The sequence below is a fragment of the Metarhizium robertsii genome (assembly GCF_000187425.2).
Source record: "Metarhizium robertsii ARSEF 23 chromosome Unknown MAA_Scf_2, whole genome shotgun sequence".
Taxonomy (NCBI): domain Eukaryota; kingdom Fungi; phylum Ascomycota; class Sordariomycetes; order Hypocreales; family Clavicipitaceae; genus Metarhizium; species Metarhizium robertsii.
Genome location: NW_011942160.1, coordinates 614,257 through 635,757, shown reverse-complemented (window position 1 = coordinate 635,757; position 21,501 = coordinate 614,257). Strand labels below are relative to the sequence as shown.

Below are 21,501 nucleotides of genomic sequence, written 5' to 3'. Positions count from 1 at the left end.
TACTCGGGGGCATGCTGTTGGATGGAAATACGTCGCTGGGCAAGTTCAATCTTCAGGGGGCCCCTTTCAGGGGCTCTTGAGCAAACCGAGCTACAGTCCACGAAGGAACGAATACAGTCACGTAGTTCGGCGGATCCGGCCACCAGTGGGAACCCCAGATGTAATCCTTGCAAGGGGCGCGCAGCGTTGGCGACGGTCGAATGGTGGATCGTGGCCAGAACGGTCATGGCCCGTGTTTGTAGCTCAGCCATTGATTGTCCCTAGAACTTGCACGGCCTAGAACTTGCACGGTGCAGCCATGTTGAAGGCAAAATTTGACAATAAAAAAGGCCTCAATGTCGCCCCAGATGGCACTTCGAAGATCGTGTCATACCCAAGACAAAAACTGGTTGACTTTGCACCACGGGCCTAGCCGTGAGCTAGCAGCGCATTTCCCAGTTTGGTCAGGGGCTAAAATGCTTATTTTTTCTTGGCTCCGTTATGCATTGGACGGCTGGCCTAAAATACTCCGTGCTCCATAAATTATGGTACTCCTGCTCCCTCGTAGTCGTGGCTTGTTTCGGAATTTGACACAACCACTGACTCTTCGGTTTGTTAGATGATGTGTGGTGGCGGTGAAAAGTGTATTAGTACTGCTTATTGTTTTGGGCATCGTATCGACTGTTACGAACCGGCAACGAGTGCTGAGCGTCAGCAATCGTTCCTTTGCCAATCGAGGCAACGCCAACCATGTGTATGTTGTTGCGAGATGGATGTTAGTATTGTCATAGCCAGCGGTAATAGGAGGCGCAGCACAATGCTTACCTGCGAATGCGGCCACTTGTCCGAGATGTTGCACTTTTTTTTGCCATGTGGCGCTTACCGTTGCGCCGAGAGCCCCTGGCTCCTGGTGGCGGTCAGCGCTTGGAGGGTTCGAGGCTTGGTGCTGCGGGTCAGGAAAGGGCGTGATTCGTTGATTTGCCTGATGTTTGGTGGTCTGGTGGTGAATTTACAATTGACCTTTTGGTATGCGGAGGCTGTCGGCTGTGACATGGAAACAGAAAATTGCAAAGGGGGCAGGGACTTCAGCTTCAGGACCAGTTGAGGAAGCAAAGGTGGAAGGCGAGAGGATGGCCGCATGTACGTGCCTGCACGTGTGAGTGGCGTGAGTGGATGAGTAGGGAAAGCACTGCCGGCACTCCTGCCTCAACCCTTGACGATTCTTAAACAGGCATGGCCTCTGTGTCCTTGACCTTCAATTTCAGGTTCCTTTCATGATTGTTCTTTTTGCTCCCCTCGTTTCTTTGACGACCTAGATATTTAGCTATCTGTTCTTTCTCTCGTTATGGTCTTCTCCTAAGCCCTAAATTCCGGCGCCACAGTCCTTTCCCGAATCCTCTCTATTCATCCACCATCGCTATACCACTTGTCATATTTTTCTCTATATTTATCTGCGAGCTTGTCCTGCCGGCGTGCATCTGAGACAACATGGCCGACGGCGGTGCGGCAGAGGTGACGACCATGTTTGAGCCGTCCAAGACAAATGTCCATACAATGGATCATGAAAAGAAGCACGCAACTGAAGCACAACCGGAAAACATTCAGTCTCCAATGTCGCCCACCGCCCCCCATGTACCATTCCCGTTCCCACGCCGGACATCGCTCGAGATCGACGACTACTTCACCGGCCCACGAGATACCTCGAAACACTCGAAATGGCCGATATTTCTCCAAATGCACGGCAGCATTCTGCCCAAGATGATTCTTCCCCTGATATTTATTGCCGCATGGTCAACTGCCATTACCGTCATCAGCATGAAGATCCATGATCTTGGTGTGCAATCAGTTCTCTTGACAATCACTGGTTTCGTAGTGGGTCTTGGCCTATCCTTCAGAAACTCAACTGCCTACGAACGCTATGCCGAAGGCCGAAAATTTTGGGCCGCACTGGTTTTGGCTTCCCAGGTCCTAGGACGTGTCTTTTGGATCCACGGGTTGGACCATCCCGAAGCCGACCCTCGAGAGTCGGTTCTGAAAAAGCTAAGCTCTATGAATCTGCTTGTTGCCTTCGCTGTTGCCCTCAAGCACTCGCTACGCTTCGAACCGTACACTGCATACCCTGATTTGCAAAATCTTGTCGGGCATTTGGATACATTTGCTAAAGAAGCAACAAACGAGGACGCATCGTCTTTTACTGCTCCCAAAAAGAACTTTTTCAAAGGATTGGGAGAATATCTTGGTGTCTCGTTTGCAGCCAGCAACCCACGGAAGACGCTGAAAAAGGCGACACGCCCCCTTGGCAACCTCCCACTCGAAATTCTCAATCACATTGCTGTCACCATTGATCACATGGTCAGGAATGAGCAGCTGAAGGTGCCTATGCAGCAGACCTTGGCCTATAACAACTTGAGTGTTCTCAACGACGTTATGACTGGATGCGAACGAGTGCTCAACACTCCCCTGCCAATTGCATACACTATTGCTATTAGTCAGATCACTTGGCTTTACGTGGTGCTCCTCCCTTTCCAACTCGTCAAGTATGTGGGCTGGATCACAATTCCCGCCACCTTGGCCGCGGCTTACATTATTCTCGGACTTCTATTCATCGGCCGAGAAATTGAGAATCCCTTTGGTCAAGACGTCAATGATCTGCCGTTGGACGGTTTCTGTGACCAGATCGCGGCCGAGTTGGATATAATCGCCTCCTACGATATGCAGAACCCGTATGGTTTTTTCATGAAATCGGAAAATATGCCCCTTTATCCAGTCAGCACCGCCTCCGCTGGCACCTGGATACACCGAAGCGAAGAAAAGCTCAGAGAAGCTATTAAGACAAAACCCATGACCACGTTCGAATGGCGAAGGTCACGGTCAGGTCACCACCAGGGCTCTAGCACCCAGGCAGGCGACCACAATGTTTAGATCCATTCACAATCGTCTAATATTGCCATGAAATCGAAGCCCAATCAGTGGGGCATAGAATACAGATTGTTTAATCGTTTTCGTTTCACATTGCAACTCAATAGTTAGAGGCCAGCAAAAAGAAAGACAAGTCTCCAGGATCCTATATATACCAGGTTGTTTTCGGAGTAATATAAGGTAGATAAAAATATACAGTTTTGGAATACAAAGTACTTTTTGGACGCCAAAATACATGCTGATGCCACATTAGGCCAATGACCACTCTTCCCGCCGGCGCAAGACTGATGACGTTCAATTTTTATATAAACAATCAGAACTTTCTTTCTCAGCGCCCATCATTGCGTAACCACTTGAGACATACTGTCAATGCCATCGATATAGGGATAAGAATGACCCAAGCAAGGTGGCCCCATAATATCTGATGACGAACACCGACAGCATAGACGGCGGAAGCGACACCGGGCACGACTGAACGAATGGCGCTGGTGCACGTCAAGGCGATAGCATTGAGAGTTCCGAGCTGTTGAGGCGCTGGAGATACATCGTTCAAAGCCAGTTGCACTCCGGTGAAGGCCATGGACACGCCGGGACCGACAAATGCAACCACGGAACCTAGTATCCAGAACCAAGCCATGGCAGCTTGACCGCCGTCCCGAAGCAAGGTGTTCATGACAATGTAGCCTGCGAAAAACAACGGATACGCAGTAGCACACATTTGCAACACCCCCTTAGTACCTAGGCGGTGCTGCAGGAATGGAAAAGCGAATAGTAGCCATACGGCCTGACTACCGCCCTGCGCAGCCAAGTATATTGAAATTTGCATAGCTGAGCATCCTAGACCGCCGATTTCGACAGGGGTAAACAATGCGACTGGGAGAAGTGCTGTAAAGGCAAACGCAAGAAACATGACGTGGCCATAAATCCATAACACGACACCGACCCCTGGAGCCTTGATAAGCTGCCATATCGTCATTTTCGAAGCATCGGCGTCTTCCGAGTTGCTGTTGAAGCTTTCACCAAGGGTCTCGTCTGTGTTCAAGGTTTCTTCGAGAAAGAACATTGACGTCAGCGCAGCGGTAACGCTAATAGCGCCGACAACGAGACCCGGAAGGGCATATGGGTAGTTTTCAAAGAAGTCAATGCCGCCGAACACACCTGGGTATTGGTTCGCAGGATCTGCCAGAGCACCGCCAATAATTGGGCCAAGAAAGATGCCCACATTGCCTGCAAAGGCGAACCAGCTAAACGCAACAGCCTGGGTCTCGGGCGTACTGTGGTCGCCAATCATTGTTCGAATAATCAAGCTCGACCCCGAAACCACGCCGGCAATGCTCCTGAACAAAACCATCTCCTCAATACTTGTGGCAAGTCCAAATAACGCCGGCCCAATCGTCAGGCCACAAAGGCTGTAGATCAAGATGGGTTTGCGGCCTACCTTGTCTGCAAGTCGTCCCCAGAATATGAGAACGACGGTCTGCGTTCCAGAAAAGACGGACTCAATGAGACCGCTGTAAAAGCCCACATCCGAGTCGGGTAGGTTTCCATTGCGCTTCACCATTTGCGCAATATAGGGGAAGATGGAGAAGAATGCAATAGGCTCCATCATCCGAGCGTAACACAGCAAGGCAATTTGAACTTTGGGCAGCGGCTTTGCCACGCTGGCTGAATCGGAGACAGGCTTTGTCGAGCCATTTTCTGAATGATTCAAAGATTCGGTTGATGCTCTGGCGGTTGAACAGCGATCATTTTGGAGAAGAGGCGTTTCCTCGGAGGCATCGTGGGTGACGATGCCTCGTCGTTGCTGCGGACCTGTTTCTTCCGACATGTTGTCGAATAAATGCCAAGCGAAGATTGGTAGGAGTCTGGAGAAGCACCAGGAGAACGACCCGAGTCACCCGAGTCACCCGACTGATGCAGCACCTCTCGAGACACCTCTTTCACGCCATTAAGAGAATGCAATCAAAACTTGAATCGAAGACTATACCGCGTCAACCTTCTAAAACCCTTAGCTTTGATCAAAATTTCGCGTATCGACGGGCTGTATTGTCTTTAGTCATAGACCCCGCCAGCGCCGGATAGTGTACCCAGGCTTCGTGGACGTGGGCGGGAATAATATGGCTGTAGTATTGTTTCTGGGGCCGCGGATTGCTCGGGGACGATGCAAATGGTCGGGGAAGATTGACTAGACGTGCATCGGGAGTGCATGGAACGAGAATTGCAATGCCAGCCGCGGAATTTGTGCAATTTGAGTCCCGAGCACGGAACGCGGTGCGGTGGTACGGAGTCTGGATTACTGTTTTGGAAACACAACCATGCAGATGTGGGTTCCCGACTGATCCTTGTCCGTGATTGATTGATTGGTTTCTGCGGGACAAATGGAAGATCATCTATTACAAACGGCACGCTTGCTATGCTGAATCGAAAGAAAAGCCAGCCAGCGATAAATCCACGCCGCAGTACGGAGTACGCTGACATCAACAGCAATAATACCGTCTCCCAAGTGCAACCGTCAACACGAGTCCCATTGTAGTACGCCATACACCAACACCAGAGACTGTGCCACATGGCCTGTTCCGATACCGCCAGATTCGAGTCGAACTGCCCGGATGCTTCAGTTGGGCAATCGCCTGTTGGTTGTGGCACCACCCAGTTGTCATTCGAATTGCCTCAATTGCGACGATGACCTCCTCCTTCCTCGGCATTTATACAATATCAGCGCGCCGAGGACAAGGGCCGCAACTCCAGCTAAGGACCTGCATTAGTGTTTTTTCTTCTTCTTTTCGAATAAGTTTCAGCAGTAACTAGGAGGGCTTACTCAGTGAGCCGAACACGATTCCTATGGCCCGACTACTATCTCGTACTTCCTCCGTCGCCACCTGTGGAGTGAGCGAGCCCTTATTCTCCTCCGATGGATTGTTGGGATTGTTGGGATTTGCTGTCGCGGGGAGCCCGGCCAGCGATGTACGGGAACCTATGGGCTGCGTTGCAAAAGTCGTGCTCGGCAGGTAGGGCAGGGTCACAGAGGGCGCTGCAGACAACCCAGTTGGCCATTCTATCCTCGACGTGGGAGATGGAGAGGCTACCAGCAGCGGCGGCGGCGTTGAAGCTTGTGGACCCGTGGAGATGGACGATGCGGAGGACAAGGACGAAGCCGAGGACGAAGCCGAAGACGAAGCCGAGGATGAAGGCGGGGACACAGGCGAAACTGAAGGCGGACGCGGTGATACAGCGCTTGATGGCTCTAGTTGCGCAAGATTGCTTGTCAGTGGCGTTGGAGCAGAGACGCCAGAAATCCTTGTGTTTGATGTCGAAGTTTGTGCTTGAGGAGGGGTTGGCAACGCGGTTGGCTCGTCTGAAGGTATCGCGTGGGTTAGCGTGATGATGAAGCCCGGCTTCACGCTGTTTGCTTGCGTCTCGACGTTGTTTGCGCTTGTTTCGAGTCCGTCGACGACCGCGTCCAACCACTCGAGTATTTGTTTGTGTTTCGGCGTCGACATGTTGGTGCTATCGCGACAATACGCGGTATGGCGAAGGGGGGAAAGTCGACATGAAGCCGGCGACCAGTCTGGCTGGTCACGGAGCACAATGCGAGTACAGACTAGCTGATGCAGGAGGAGACGAAGAAACGGGAGGGCCTTTTTACTTAATTATCTGAGCTACGATGAATAACATGCAAAGACAGTACGGGGACACGCAACCCATCATTCGAAACAGCGTCGCACGGCCTCACGCTCATGGGGAAGAACTTGAAGACTCTGCGCTCAGTATGTGATTGGACGAGTGAAGAAGCTTAGCATTAAAGTGCGGATAGACACTCATGAAACGTGTTTGGAGAGCAGGATGGATGCCCGATCGAGGTGGGGAGTTTCAGACGGAGTTGGTGCGCAGCCGTCTTGGCTAAACGGCATGTGTTGGAGATGAGTCCTGAAAAGCCGGGGAAGCTGGACAACAAGACGGCAAAGTTGGCCCAGTGTTTGGGAGGTGTTTCTAGTCGCCGTCTGATGTTTCGGGAGCCTCTAGAACGATTCTAGCCGGGGTTTGTAAATGGCCATCGACACTGGATCCGACCGGGAAGGCGAGGAGCCCGTGGATGGAAATATGTAATTTCGGTTGTCGGTCCTGGAGTCTCGTCCTCTTTGCGGATTGAGCCTTTTTTCTGGCCATGAAATTTCGTCACACCAAAAGAGTACCAAAACCACGCCACGGGATTTCATGTGTGAGGCACACCTAATTACTGTGCGACAAATCTGCAGTGCTGAGAAGGGGTATGGATGACCAAGATCAGGATTCATGATTATTGGGTGATCCTGATGAGGCTCGACTTGCGACACGCCACCGAATCTTGGTGGAGGGCTCAAAGAGTTTGGACGAAAATAGCATGCTGTCGAAGCGGCGGAAGAGAATTTGTGAGTCGAAAAAGGATGCACGTCTGTGCGTCCTGCAATTCGTGTCTGCGGGAGATCTGGGCCACGGGGAACATCAGCATCTGTTTGGATTACTGATTCATGGCGGCTTAAGGCACCTGGGGGACATGGAAAGCCTCGTCCAAAACTCTCTTGAGCAGGATTCAACGTTACTATTGCTCCTAGAATACTCGGCATTTGAGCCTCCGCTGCATGGCCTTTACGGGCCGGGTACTCGGTCGTCTTGGCAGACCTATTTTTATTTTGATGGCGTCTGGTACTTTTGTAGGACCATGGACCCAAACATGATGTTGCGGGTATCATATACCTGGTCCTTCAGGACATGGTGCCGGACGCAGGCAGTAAAAGAACTTATGTCGATGTTGTCCAATGAATTATCTATTAGTGCTTATTATGCCAGGAAACCTGTGCGAATAGTTGCTGCTTCTCACATGTCAGGAAGCAGTGCCGAATGGTGATGTTCTCTTCCCGCAACGAGGAATGGGCAATGGGTACGGAGAGTAATTCATCTTCGGAGGAGTTGAACGTGTACTGCTTAGCATATCGTTTCTACAGCTCAGGGAAACAACGGCCCTATACTTGAGTGGTGAGATTTGAGGTGAAAATTTCGACAAGAACGGGTTGACTTTGGCAACACCAAAACATGGTATCCTCGTCAGATCCCTTTCTCTGGCGGTCGTACTCATAGAACCTAGGGCTTGGGTTTGATTGATGGCAGCAGTCAGAAAACTTGATCAAACAAGCCGAAAGCGTCCCACCTACGTTCCCGGCGCTGTACAAGATGGAAACTTGCCAAGATGCATCCTCACCTGAATTGTCGCGTTTCTGTCGGCGACTGCCTAGCTGTACGGAAGCACCTTGGCTAGAAAGCGCAACATGGTGAATCCCAAAATCGCTTGCTTATAGTCTCGCTTTTCTTCCAAGTACATGATATTATTTTCATAGAGAGTCTGAAGCAAGATGGGCGAGATAAAACGCAAGTTGCCTCTTGGCCTTTGTGCGCTAGATGCTCTCATGCTCATTGACTGCGTCGCCAACTCCCGTTGATCTAGGAGTTGACATTCCTTCTTGGGAGTACCAGCAGTCACTTCATGTTGCGATTCTAATGCGAAACTGGCATCGTCGAGGCTGACGCTGTGGCCGTAACCCGGCTTTTCTTGGACCATGGCCCTACAGCAGTCGAGCATAGAGAAGACTACCATGTTGCAAGAAGCCCTGCCCTCATTCGCGTTCAAGGTCGGATCCATGGGATGGATTGTTATTGCTCGCACCGTTCGCCTGGCCTGTTTCCGAAATGAGAGGGCTGAGGCGCCACGGGGTCCAGTTCAAGGAAGCGTCCAAGGGCGTTGGTCGTAGGGCGACATGGCGACTCTCCTCCAAGACGGCCAGCACCTGATGACGACGTCGGCCTTGGCGGACCTGATGCGTAGATGCGCCTCGGGCGATTCACCGAGGAACAACTGGGTCGTCGACGCCGTCATGAGGCTGTACATGGCCATTGTTTACTTCTTCACTCTGAAAATAGTACCCAGGTCGAAGCGTGGGCCAAGAAGCACGAGTGTCCACCGGCTCACTCGCCTCGGCGTGGTGGTTGAGTTACTAGTAGTAGTAACTACTGCCTGAGTCATCCGGGAGTGGTCCGGATGCCTGGTTGGCAGCGAGCTGCATGTGATTGATGTCTTTCGATTCTCATGATTGATGCCACTGCAAACTTTGAATGGTTAGAGGCTGAGCAGGGTGGCCCGGCCCGCGCCATGATTGTGGGGATCCCGCACCCAAGGTACATTGGTACATACCTAGGTAGGCTAAGGACGTCAACCTTCAGAGTTAATTAGAGCCGCGACATAGCAACCTGACTTGGGCAGAGTAACTGATGCTTGTTTCGTATAATAAGATAACACCTGGCCGTAATTATGTGCTGGCACGTTGGCAGAATGCTGGCTAGGAGGGAGTCCTCAGAGGCATTATAACAGGCTAAAACAGACCATTGTTTTGCAAGACCCGTGGCTCTCTTCCGAAGTCGATCTCTCAAGTGGCCTCCAAAACGTTTCGTATTCTGCTACTAACCAGATAACTGCAGAAGCAGGACCCTCAAAAGATTTCCTGCGTGTCCTGGGAAGAAAATGTGCTCAACCGGTCCGCACCTATCATCCTTGTCTATTCACCAACCCATTGCTCAGTGCGTTACTCGGGTTGAGAATTTTGCTCGCCCGAGAAGCCAAAACAGCGTGTTGGTTTGACCTGCGTAGAGCATCCAACCAACATCACAACCAAACCCCGGATGTTACGGCATCCTCGGTGTCCATGACAAGTCCTGCAAGTTGCTAGACCCGTTGGCCGAACTTTCATAACAACAATTCTGCCCTGGTCAGTGCAACTCTTTTTGTTCCAAGTCCTCTCCCTTCCTTGGCTCCTCACTAATTCGATAATTTGGCCTCTCTATTCTTCGTGCTAGACACTCCGCGGAACTTTGCTCTGCGAAGAGCGCGTGCCACCATAGGACCCAATGCTGATGATGTGTTATCCCAGAACACATGCATGGGCCACTTGCAGGCGTATACCGCGAATGCCTACAGAAACGGACGTGAGGCAGTATAAACTGACATCAGACGCAACATCCTGCCACACCGAAGCTGGCTCAGACGTTCTCGTGATGCGCGCAGTGGTTTGCAAACTCATGGTCTGCATAACGAGGCAGACGACAGCATTCTTCCTAAACCAGTCGTTGAAAGGAAACGATTGAGAAGGGAGGAAAAGATGGATGGGGAGCTTGGAGGATGAACCTATTCCAGGCCAAACATTCGATCGAGGTGAAGGGGTTGTGAGCCAAAGCGCCAGGCGGCATCCATATGCGCAGTTCTTTGCATATGCTCCTCCTGGCTATGGTGTTGCGATGTTTTCATACAACAGATATCGCGGACGACGAGTTGTGGCCGTAATCAGTGGAATATGTAAAGTAGCCTGGGCAACACCTGGCCTCAGATCATCTCCGTCACAATCCATCTACATTACTCACTACCCTAGATTCTCTACACATATTTTGACCCTCAGTTGAGAAGAAATACGAAGCAAAAATGCCCTCTCAAGCTATCAAATGCTTAGCGTGCGCAGAAATCTACTCCTCTACCCAACCAGAATGTCCTTGGGAGACGATGCACAAAAAGAAAGAAACTACAAAAGGAACTACGGGTATGGAAGCCATCTCATCCAAGCTGCGACACTTAGTACTGTCACTGAATAAATATCCCAGAAAAGCCAACCACCAAGACTGGTACCTAAGTACTAGGAGACTAGCTGTTACGCTGCATGGTGATGAATGGTGAAGGCAGGATGAAGGGGGATGCTCGTCAATATATAAATTTATCTGTAGAGATTATTCCGATAAATCTACTCCTCATTCTGATGCATGGTTTCCAAAAGCTCTTCCACGTCATTTCTTTCTCCATCAAGCGCAACTGACGGCCCAGGGCGTCGGAAAAACTCAGACTCAAACTCCCGTGGATAAAACCCAGCGTATTCCCAATCAATGACCGCCTTAACTTTGAGGCTCACTGGGTCGACGATGACATTATGCGCGGAGAAGTCGTTGTGGCAGAAGACAAGGTCACTAGACTCCCTCGGCTTCATCTTCCAGGTTTGACGGTGCGATTTTGCCATGATCCGGTACGGTGGAATAACCTGTACAGAAAATGTTAAACTGAGGAATGAGAAACGGGAGGTGTGAGTGCTTACAATTCCCGAGGGTCCTCCCCATACACTGGACTTCAACCCTCTTAGAACATCTACGTAGCCCTCCAGCTCTAATTCAACCGTTTTGCGCTGCGCTGGTTCGAGAGCAGCCATTTCCACGCCCTCGATAAGCTCGGTGACCAAGTATACTGCGTTGTCATCCTCAAAGCAGCCATAGAGCTTTGGCACGGGGATATTCGTATTTTCAGCAATGAATCGCAATGTAGCGCCCTCATTCAAGAGGCGCTCATTGCCAAAGCGAGGTATGCTCAGCGTACCGTCGAACGGATTGTGCTGCCATTCAGATGGGCGAAGGCTGCGTTTGACAAACGAGTTGTTGAGGCTGTAATACTTGCGCTCATGCGTAATCATGAAACAATCCTTTTCGCGTCGCGCATTAAGCATGTTAGGTGTGACCGGACACATGTCTTCGACAAACCAGGTAAACTTGATCAGTAGGCAATTGAAAAGAGGAAAGTATATTTGAAGGTACCCGACTTGCCTGAAACTCGGTTGAGAGGCGTGGTATAAGAGGAACGCCCTGTTGGCCCCGGCACAAACATGGATGGCATCGGCCACGAGAACGAATGGTAATGGTGATGGCATCGAGCACCCAACAAGCTAGATGGTGCGTGCACCTCACCGCCACGATGCTACACTATAGCGGGCAAGGTTCACGAAGCATCAAAATTATACGTCGAGCAACCTTGGAGTGACTGACTCGAGAACAGCAAGTTCACTGGTTCTCTCCTTCATGGTGAAGTCGTCTTCCAAGTCGTCGTTGGTATATACGATGCCAACCAACCTCCACTCTCGCAGCGCGGATCCCGAATTGTGTGCTCTCAGACACCTCCCCAATTCGCCCAAGGAGGGATAGGCAACCAAGCTGAATCGAGTCATTGGTCGGGTTGGGCATTGAGTCCGGCCGGTTGTGCCATGCAGCAGCGCAGAATCCACGTCACTGCGTTCCAAGTTGCACCTCACTTGCAAGACGTCGACGTGGACATTGCAGGGTTTGACTCACACTGTAATGTCTTGTACGGTCCGTGCCGGAGTATGGGCCAGGAATTCATCGCTCCGGAATGACGCTGGTTGAGCGATTGGTGTGGCAGTGATGAGGAGGCTCAAAAAATACCAGACTTTCGTTCCAACCAGCCAACGCTCCTGCCTCGGGCAAAGTTGAGGAAGAAGAACCACACGCTCCTGCCTCAGAAGGGAAGTACAAGGAAGAACATGGAAGGCCCGACATCGGACAGGCACCATGGGATTTCTGGCAATCAGAGTCCTAGGAGTTTCGTACATGCATTGCTGCCATCTCGAAGCACTTTTCTACCTTCTATGTTATATGCATGTGCGGCTCTGTGCTGTGCCCGTCGAGGCTGCGCATGACCAAGGGCGCTAGGCTGGCGACATGATAAAAAATAAAATAAAGCATAACTTGGTAAGAAAAAATAGAAGAAGATAAAAAAAGATGAATATAAACAAATATGTCACAATATCACAAGTATAATATTATGAAAGTGCCTAGGTAATGTCATGTCACCGTCCAGCTGTGGGGCTGTTCTTCAATTCCTAACGCGACATTGCTCAGCTCACCGATCCCCATCTCTGCATCAACAAGCATCATCGGTCAGCTGAAAAAGGACTGGCCGATTCTATTTCCAGCACGCACGGGCCTATCCCGACCATGAGCAAGCGAAATCTTCTTTTGTGCTTCGACGCGTTCGGCACCTTGTTTAGCCCAAAGGCGTCCGTGGCCCAGCAATATGCCCAGGTCGCACACCAATGCGGCGTCACCAGCTTCACCCAAGACGAGCTGCAGTCCCGCCTATCAGCAGCGATCAATCAAGAAAGGGAGAGGAATCCAAACTATGGCAAGGATACGGGACTTGGCGCCACTCGGTGGTGGACGAATGTAAGTCTCGCCATCTGGCCTCGGTGTGCCCTAGACACATCGACCGCTGCCTCCTAACGCGAAAGTAGGTGATCCAGGCGACCTTCAAACCGTTCATCCCACATAACCAAGCCCTACCGCCGGCTCTGGTTCCCAAGCTCATACATCGATTCGCCTCCAACGAGGGATACGCTGCGGAGAGCAGTCTCCTTTCTACGCTGAGGGCGTTTCGGCAGCGCAAAGCTCGACAGGGCTTCGAGCAGGTCATTGTGGGCGTGGTGACGAATTCAGACGATAGGGTGCCGAGCATTCTTTCTTCCTTTGGGCTGAATGTCAGTCCCTTGCGCTACGGCACGCCAGGCGGGCCGCCCGTGTCGCCGGAGGAGGAGTACGACATTGACTTTCACTGCATGTCGTATGATGTAGGCGTCGAGAAGCCGGACCGGCGGATATTTCAGGCGGCTGAGCTCATGCTGAGCCGTGTCATCGCCAGCCGGTCTGGGCGAGCCCCGACCTCCGCTGAGCTGGAGAGCTGGCAGAAAATCTACGTCGGTGACGAGTATGCCAGGGATGTTGTGGGCGCTACGAATGCAGGCTGGAATCCGGTACTGCTTGATGTCGAGGGGAGGGCCATGGAGATTCCCAAGTTGGAGGACTGCCCTGCCAAAAGCGTCAATGCCCTGTTTACCGAACTTGAGGTTGTCAGGGTGCGTTCGTTGCGAGACTTGGCCGCGTGGATGACGGGCGTGGAATGAGAGACGAAATGATGATTCATTGCATGTGCACTTATGAAGAGGGAGAGTTCATAGCCAGGGTGAGGATACAAGAGCGTTGCGACTTTGTCGATATTGCACGGCATGGCTTGCTGGCATACGGTCGGTAGGGTTGGGCAGGTGAACCCGTATCCTGAATCATACTAACTTCTGTTTTACGCACTAATCGCGTAAAATGCTTTTTTACTGGAGAACAGTGGAATATTCTTTAGATACGCGATGAGAAGCACCTCGACCAGCTGAAGCGCACTGACTGACGAAGCTGACAGAAGAGATTGTGTCATACTTCCGTTTGCCCTGTGACTCATCTGCGGTTACTCTTTGAGCCGCAATCAGATCTGATACGAGCGAGAAAAGCAACCTTGTCGGCCAGTCCAACGCGCCATGGCCTCGCCGGAGACTTGTCCCGGAGACTTTTAACAAGTGGCCCACATTTCCCGGTCCGGCGCGGAAAAAGAGGCCGAGAGGCTCCCGCCGCCGTCCTCGATAAAAGCCGCGCTTCACGGCTAGCAATGCAGGATTCTCCAAACTCGTTCTTCATACCTGACCACCAACTGCCACTCGTTTTTGCCAGAAATGAGCCCCAAGTTGTACGACGTTCTCATTATTGGCGGCGGCCCAGCCGGCCTATCCATGGCCATAGCTTTGGCGAGACAGGCCTACTCTGCGTTGGTTCTAGATTCTGGAGAGTACCGCAACGCAAGGGCAACACACATGCACAACGTGCCTGGCTTTGATCATGTGAATCCCGTCGATTTCAGGACAAAAGTCTGCGAGGACCTGAGGAAGAGATATGAGCATATCGAGTTCAAGGCGGCCACGATCAAGGAGGTGCGCAAGTTGGACAGCGGCATCTTCGAGGCAATTGACGACCAGGGAGACAAGTACACCGGAAAGAAACTCGGCTTGGGTACCGGAGTGAGGGATGTGCCCCCCACAGATATCGAGGGCTACGATGCCTGCTGGGCACGCGGCGTGTAAGGAACCCCCGTGTGGTTAAAACTCATTCGATACCCCGGTGTACTTGATACTGATTTCCGATTATTTGCCAGGTTTCACTGCTTGTTTTGCCACGGGTTCGAAGAACGTGGTGCCGAATCAGTCGGGGTTTTGGCATCGGGCATGCTGACGGCCGCGGAGATGATTGCGCACGCAACACTCATGGCTAAGCGCCTCGCCAAAAGCACCACGGTCTACACCAACGGGAATCCTTCTCTACTGGAGCAAGTCAGATCGATGCTGCACAGCAGCAAGATCACGTACGAGGACAGAAAAGTCGCAAGACTGGAACTGGAGAATGGTTCGGGACCGGGTGTGATTGTTCATTTTGCAGACGGTACCAGCAAGAGGGAGGGCTTTATTACAAACCATCCCCTGGTTGAACAGCAGTCGCCGTTTGCGGCGCAGTTGGGGTTGGAATGCGCGCCGACAGGGGATATTGTGGTTACGGCTCCGTTTAATGAGACGAGTGTGGAGGGATGCTTCGCCGCGGGAGATGCGGCCACCATGATGAAGAGCGCTGTACAGGCTATTCAGATGGGTATGTTTGCGGGTGTTGGATTGGTGTCTCAGTTGCACCATGATTTGGACGAGAAGGATGAGCTCTGATGGACTCGATGGAATGGATTTGTGTTGGGACATGTTTGAATAGGATGGCAAGGACAACTTGCCGGGCAAAGGTTATTGTAGACTCTTGTATGTCCATGTTTGTTATCTGCCTATGGAGACTCGCAGATGGCTGTTATCATGATTGCTTGCGTGATAGCATGTCACTTTGGTCTATATACATTGTATCCACTCCGTATACGATGTAAATGGAACTGGTTTCTCTACTATAAACAAGTGCGAGTAATCAAATCACCAGTACCCGGTTCATGGGGATATCAGTCTGCAATCTATTGACCATCTACAACTACCTAGGTATTCAGGGCAACAGCAGCCAAGCGTATCTTCGTTCAAGCCCCAATTTGAGGCCAAACACGCATCCTTAAGAAGCCCGCTTCCCATACGACTCAAAGGGCAGCAAGAATGCACATACCGCCAACCCCCCGTACAAGGCGGCACAAATAAAGACGGGCGCGACAGTCGCCGGGTTCGCATACGTCGCCACAACAGCAGACATGGCCCCAGTCAATCGACAAAAGGCGACGGCAATGCCATTCCCCGTAGCACGATGAGCAGAAGGCAGCGTCTCCGCCGTGTACCCATACAAGACGCCATAGTAAATCTCGAGCGTGAAGGAGATGACGCAGCTATACGCAACACTGGCCTCCTGAGACGCAACCTGCGAGTACGCAAAGAAGAAGGCCATTGTGGCCACGGCGCCAACCACCATGGTGTACCGGCGTCCCAAGACGCGGCAATTCGCCATGTGGCCGCCTAGCACGGGGCCAGGGATGCCGCATACCTGGACGAGAGCATAGTTGCGCCACGTCTGGTACGTGCCCGCGACGCCAAACTGCACGCCCCTGCTGGCGAGGTAGTAGGGCAGGAAGACGTTGAACAGGGGATACGCCAGGCCGATGATGGCCCACGACAGCCAGAGCAGCACGGTAGTCTGGGCCATCTTGCCGGTGGCGAACAGGGCGCGGGCGTGGATGGCAAACTCGCCCAGGGAGAAGCGGCTGCGGGCGTGGGCGAAGCCGACGGCGCCGCAGGCCTCGAGCTGCTCGACGCCGAGGGAGCAGGGCCGCCCGTACCGCGCCGCCAGCTCCCCGAGCACGCGGACCACCTCGGCGTCCTTGCCCTGTCCCAGGAGGAACTTGGGCGTTTCGCGGAGCCGGATCACGGTGACGCGGAGCGCGCTGAGGAGCAGGATGAGCCCGCCCATGGTGTACATGAGGTATCGCCACCCGCGGTTGTCCCCTCTCGCGCAGTCGCTTGCGGCCGCGCAGGAGAAGGCGGCTGTGTATCCAACCTCAAGGGCAAGGGTCAGAAAGGGGCCAAGGCAGAGAAAACATTAACGAGGGGGGGCTGCGGAACGCTCACGCATATAGCCCCAGGCGACTAGGCCGGCAATCGTGCATCCTACTCCCCACCAGGCCGACAGCCAGCTGACCGTCCACTGCTTGCTCGAGGGGAGGTGCTCGAGGAAGACGGCCGTGTCGAGAATCAGGTTGCCGCCGGCGCCGAAGGCGGCCGCGGCGATGAAGAAGCCGAGCGAGGCCCAGGTGGGCGCGGCGCCGGCGGCCACGGTGAAGACGGAGCAGATGAGGAGGGAGGTGTTGAAGGCCGTCTTGCGGCCGATGATGTCGGCGAAGAGGCCCCAGAAGAGGGCGCCGACGAGCATGCCCGTGTACAGGGCGATGGTGAGGCCCTTGGGGTAGGAGGGCTGGAACTCGAGCACGGCCTGGACGGATATGATGCCCTGGAGGCTGAGCTGGAGCGCGTCCACGGAGAAGCTGCGCGTCGTGAGGATTGGGGACTTGAGCTTGGGAGTCGAGGGGGCGTGACGTACCCGAAGCCGCTGAGGAAGAAGAGTTTCCAGTGGTAGTTTGTCCATCCGATCTCGTCGAGGGTCTTGTTGCGGATGGGTGCGTGAGCACACCGTGCCAGGTTTTAAGCTGTGGGATTATTTGGGGGGACACTCACATTGTTCACCAGGTGCATCTTCTTGTCCATTCCGGGATCCAAGTCCTGCCGCGCAAGAATATCCTCGGCCGACGCATCTCGTTTGTCGGATTCGTGGTGGTTGTTCTTGCTCGTTATTGGCGAGGCACTTCTCTCGGCGTCCGTCTCCGGGGTTGATTGATCTTGGAGGCATGCCATGCTGTCTTTTGGGTGTATGAGCCCACGATGGTCTGCTGTTGCCATTTGTCCAAGCCTTGGAGTATACCTTGATGCCGACGGGGAAAATAACGACTAAATGAAAGAGATACGTGAGGTTAAGTAGACAATCGATGGAGCCGGGGTTTCTCGATGGTGCAGATCAAGAGTCAAGACTCAAGACGCAAGAGGCTACTGGAGGCTAATTTTCCCCGAATGACAGACCTCCCAAGGTCTTACTTTGCAAGCGATGCACCTCGTCGATTTTTAGCAAATATATCGGTATCCACTTCCTTAGAAACTTTTAAACGAGTTGTCTTGGGAGCGAATTCTTCCCCCACAGCGACCGCTTGCTTTTATAGCAAAAGCAAGTAGTACGCCGCGAATACTGACGTGGCCAGTGAGACCGTGCGCTGAAAGACTCTACATACATATGTAATGATTATGCCGGTCGCCTAAAAGGCAGAAAGACACACTGAATGTTGCATGTACTCCGTATGGATATCCAATAACCGCTGCATCGGTTTGCGTTGGTGGCACAGGCCATCGACTGGCTTGATCAATGGCAGTCTGGTTCAATAATTCGGACCAAAGGAAGCTTCGCCTCCTAAGCCCGGGTTGCCATTTCAGTTTTCGGAAGATGAATATTTTGACCTCATCTTCTCACCCCGAGTGTTCCCATACCTAGGTAGATAGGTGTGTGACGTGTAGCCCGATCGCGAAACTTAAAGACAAACCCTCCATCTTTATATATTAGCAATACATTATGGATCGTGTTTTTGTCCAACGGTGCTGAGCAGAGTTGGGCTTTGGACCTGACAGCCGAACGTCAATGGTATTGACAATTTTCTAGTTTCCACCGCCAACAATGTCGTGCCAACTAACCATATCAAGGACGCAATCGACTGCGCTGTATGCCGATTCAGATAGCAGGACCCAGACAAGCCAGTCATTTTGGAACTATTGATATACGGCTCAACACGGCTCAACCCCAAGATCAAAACCCGCGTCATGAACATGATCCTCCACCATTGAACTTTGCCTGAGGAAATAGCCCAAGTCAACGTCATCCGTGGAGACACTCGCCGCGGCAGCAGACTTCCTCACCAGAAAGAAGATTGATATATCCAAGTGGACATCATCCCCTCCCATAACCAGACGATATGGCACATTCTCAACGCTACAGCCGCCCAAGTCAGAACGACACTGAGCATGGGAGGAGGCGCCATCACGGCAGCACGTACGGGCATCACAAGTTCACAGCGGTGACTGATTTTCGTATAAGCAAAGTTGCCGTCGGCCGTCACGTTTGCTTGGCAGGACATCGAGGCTATTGTTGGACGTCCAATTCTCGCACAGGATCGTTGAGACGCAGGGAGCGGATGCTCGGGAAATTGTCTCATGGCAACAACTACAGAGATCTCATCCACAGGGCGATGAGGTTTGGACCACCTGGTCAGAAACTGAGGCCCGCTGGGGCTTTAATGGACATTGTTGGCGGCGAGGTATTCCACAATAAATGTCACTTGGGGAATACAAGTGTCGCGGTGTGAGTACGCATTTCCAAGTTTCAGTCGGGGACATGCCGTGTTATTGGGTAAATGGGGGAAAATGACGGGACAAGTTGCTCCTATACACAATCATGGTGCAAGAAAGGCAGGCAAGAAAGGATTGCTGTCCCCTCGGCCACACACTATGAGAAGCAGGCCATCTTCCGACCCAAGCTCTAGAAACTGACGAGTAGTCTGCAGCGATGCACCAGCAGAGTGTTTCAGTCGTTGCTCGTCGTGAGCAATGGCATGAACGGTGCAATAATCCCACCCCGTTTCTTGACTTAGTTGGAAGGGCCCCAGGTGCGAATGAGGCCTGCCGCGATATCGGCAGCAAACACGGGCGCTGAAGGCGGCAGTTCGCCCAACGTCGCTGTGTGACAGTGGTCCGTAAACGCGTGCGAAATTGCCACGGCGTCAATGAAGGATTCCGGGCCCGAAGCCGGCCCTTGCTCCCTTCCAGACTGGATCAGATGGCGGCCGAGCCGGCGAGGGTTTGGCCCGAGCGGATGGTCATGGACTCATGGCCGTTGGCTTGCTGTGGGACGACTTTCAATGTCTCGAAGGGGTCTGGCAAGGACGTGCCACTGAGTACTGAACCACGGCGCGACATGACTGGTGCGGCGTCAGCTGAAGGAGCCATGTCGGCGATTTGAATCGTTGGCGGCGACGGACTGAGTGATGGTGGCGCCGTCGTGCATTTTGTCATATTTCTGCCGAGTGGTGGTTGCCTCGTCCGTTACGAAGTACTCGTTCACTGTTGACGGAATCTACTGACTAGAATTCAGGTTCAGGTTGGCAAACTAGTACCGGCTTGTTCTGGTCCTTTGCTGCAAGGAGTCGGAGCACCGTAGTCTAAGGGACAACCATTTCCTGCGCAGGACGCGCGAGACCCTTGGGGTTTCTAGAGCCCGTCCGCTTCTGTCAAATTCTGCCAGAGTTTTGTCATCAGATGGCATCTGGGTTTGTGGGTTCTCATCTGAGTTACACACGAGTTTGCATATGGAACTCTGCATATGCATGCATGGAACCCTGTAGGCTGATGATGGTTTCCGGTTCCGCTCAACAGGTCGTCAGGAGAGGGGTTCAATAGAATCAGACGAGACGACTGGGCCTTGCATGGTCAGAGAACGAGGGGAGACGAATGATTCCAATACAACGGTGAGAGAAAGAACCCTTGTGATGAATCAGACTATGCGACTGATGAAGTTGGTCCCTCTTCTTCAACCACAGCACAGCAGACATGACCCTTGTTACACGCCAGCCGCAGGAGCAGCACAAGGGCTGATGTGGTTCGGATGCCTTTTTCCGTTGTCTCAGTTGTTGAAAATAACGACAGAGTGCGGAGTAGCCCAACTACCTAGGTCCTCCGTATTGTACATCTTCCTTGTGCGAGGAGAAGAGAAAGCAACGGCTAGATGCCTGCAGATGGCGGCGACCCATTGAATACAATGTCATTGAACTGGATGATTGATCACAAATATCAATTGATCGTTGTGAGAACTAGTTGCAAGACTGAGAAGCTGGCAGTGTGCGATGTAGTGGGCATCGCGCGAGGCTAAAACCCGCATCACGTGACCACCCTTTACAGTCGGAGCTTCCTTCCTTCCAAGGTTCTTACGTGGTGGTTTCTTGTTCGTCTGCCTTGATTCCCACGCTCTTCGAATTGAGGGGAGAAAAAGCAAGATAATTCCGCGTCGGTGCAATTGAACACGGTAGCTGGCGAGACCACAGTTTATTCCGACTTCGTCATGATGAACGCATTCTCCCCCGATGCAAAAAATGTTGATTACTTTACAGGACACCATCCGGGTGCCGGATTTGTCTCCTGCCGGCGGACTATTCTGCAGGTTCCACCACCTCAGCCTTGTCTATGACCTCAGACGCGAATTTTGGCATATGTGCCCTGTACAATACTCTGTAGTTTTCGTCAACAGCGCACCATTCATTCGATGTTGCCCGCCAAGCTCTGTATTGCACTAGAACCTGTGCAATGCCGTGACCGGTGGCGTCAACATGCCAACGGCAGAGGAATCAGTACCGCTCTACCCATTCACGCCAGCACCAAGCCGGATGAAGCCATAGTCGCGCTTCTATGATGTCCTTTATCCAACAGCTATAGCTTTGTTTTGTCATCTCCAGGCCGGTATTCTGTTTTGCGGGAGCCCGGCAACAACGACAACGACACCGTCACCAGCGTCGTGGAGCAGCCTCGTTGGAGTCGTTAGCCATCCAAGGCACGACGACGACGATAAGATTTGGAATTCATTAGCGCACCTCGAAGCTTTGATCCGTGCGTGCGCCGTCCCCGAAGCAAAGACCAACTGCGAAGCAGCTGTGCAGTCGCGCTTTCAAGCTTTGCTCTGGGCCACCGCGCAGGCCTAGGCGATGAAGATGAAGTGCAGATCTTGATCTCGACAAGGCCGCAATTCGACCAAGTGAGACAACACTAATGCAGTCTGTTG

At 52.4% G+C, this 21,501-nt stretch overlaps 7 protein-coding genes across 7 annotated transcripts; 3 read left to right on the top strand and 4 right to left on the bottom strand.

The window, feature by feature from the left end:
• Positions 1-1,467: 1,467 nt before the first annotated feature.
• Positions 1,468-2,901, top strand: MAA_07161 (UPF0187 domain membrane protein; the record flags this gene model as incomplete). Its single annotated transcript, XM_007825159.1, has 1 exon — positions 1,468-2,901. The coding sequence occupies one exon, from the start codon at positions 1,468-1,470 to the stop codon at positions 2,899-2,901; it is 1,434 nt and encodes a 477-aa protein (XP_007823350.1).
• Positions 2,902-3,226: 325 nt separating this feature from the next.
• MAA_07160 (Major facilitator superfamily domain protein) lies at positions 3,227-4,726 on the bottom strand (the record flags this gene model as incomplete). Its single annotated transcript, XM_007825158.1, has 1 exon — positions 3,227-4,726. The coding sequence occupies one exon, from the start codon at positions 4,724-4,726 to the stop codon at positions 3,227-3,229; it is 1,500 nt and encodes a 499-aa protein (XP_007823349.1).
• Positions 4,727-5,796: 1,070 nt separating this feature from the next.
• MAA_07159 (uncharacterized protein) lies at positions 5,797-6,398 on the bottom strand (the record flags this gene model as incomplete). Its single annotated transcript, XM_007825157.1, has 2 exons — positions 5,797-6,300; positions 6,351-6,398. 2 exons carry the CDS (start codon positions 6,396-6,398, stop codon positions 5,797-5,799), a joined length of 552 nt encoding a protein of 183 aa, XP_007823348.1.
• A 4,314-nt stretch (positions 6,399-10,712) lies between these two features.
• Positions 10,713-11,459, bottom strand: MAA_10781 (uncharacterized protein; the record flags this gene model as incomplete). The annotated part of the gene is made up of 2 exons (XM_011412700.1): positions 10,713-11,003; positions 11,058-11,459. The coding sequence occupies 2 exons, from the start codon at positions 11,457-11,459 to the stop codon at positions 10,713-10,715; spliced, it is 693 nt and encodes a 230-aa protein (XP_011411002.1).
• A 1,282-nt stretch (positions 11,460-12,741) lies between these two features.
• Positions 12,742-13,703, top strand: MAA_07158 (haloacid dehalogenase; the record flags this gene model as incomplete). Its single annotated transcript, XM_007825156.1, has 2 exons — positions 12,742-12,969; positions 13,038-13,703. 2 exons carry the CDS (start codon positions 12,742-12,744, stop codon positions 13,701-13,703), a joined length of 894 nt encoding a protein of 297 aa, XP_007823347.1.
• Positions 13,704-14,297: 594 nt separating this feature from the next.
• On the top strand, positions 14,298-15,329 carry MAA_07157 (thioredoxin reductase GliT; the record flags this gene model as incomplete). The annotated part of the gene is made up of 2 exons (XM_007825155.1): positions 14,298-14,698; positions 14,774-15,329. The coding sequence occupies 2 exons, from the start codon at positions 14,298-14,300 to the stop codon at positions 15,327-15,329; spliced, it is 957 nt and encodes a 318-aa protein (XP_007823346.1).
• Positions 15,330-15,708: 379 nt separating this feature from the next.
• Positions 15,709-17,489, bottom strand: MAA_07156 (Major facilitator superfamily domain, general substrate transporter; the record flags this gene model as incomplete). Its single annotated transcript, XM_007825154.2, has 4 exons — positions 15,709-16,625; positions 16,710-17,122; positions 17,179-17,240; positions 17,313-17,489. The coding sequence occupies 4 exons, from the start codon at positions 17,487-17,489 to the stop codon at positions 15,709-15,711; spliced, it is 1,569 nt and encodes a 522-aa protein (XP_007823345.2).
• Positions 17,490-21,501: the final 4,012 nt, after the last annotated feature.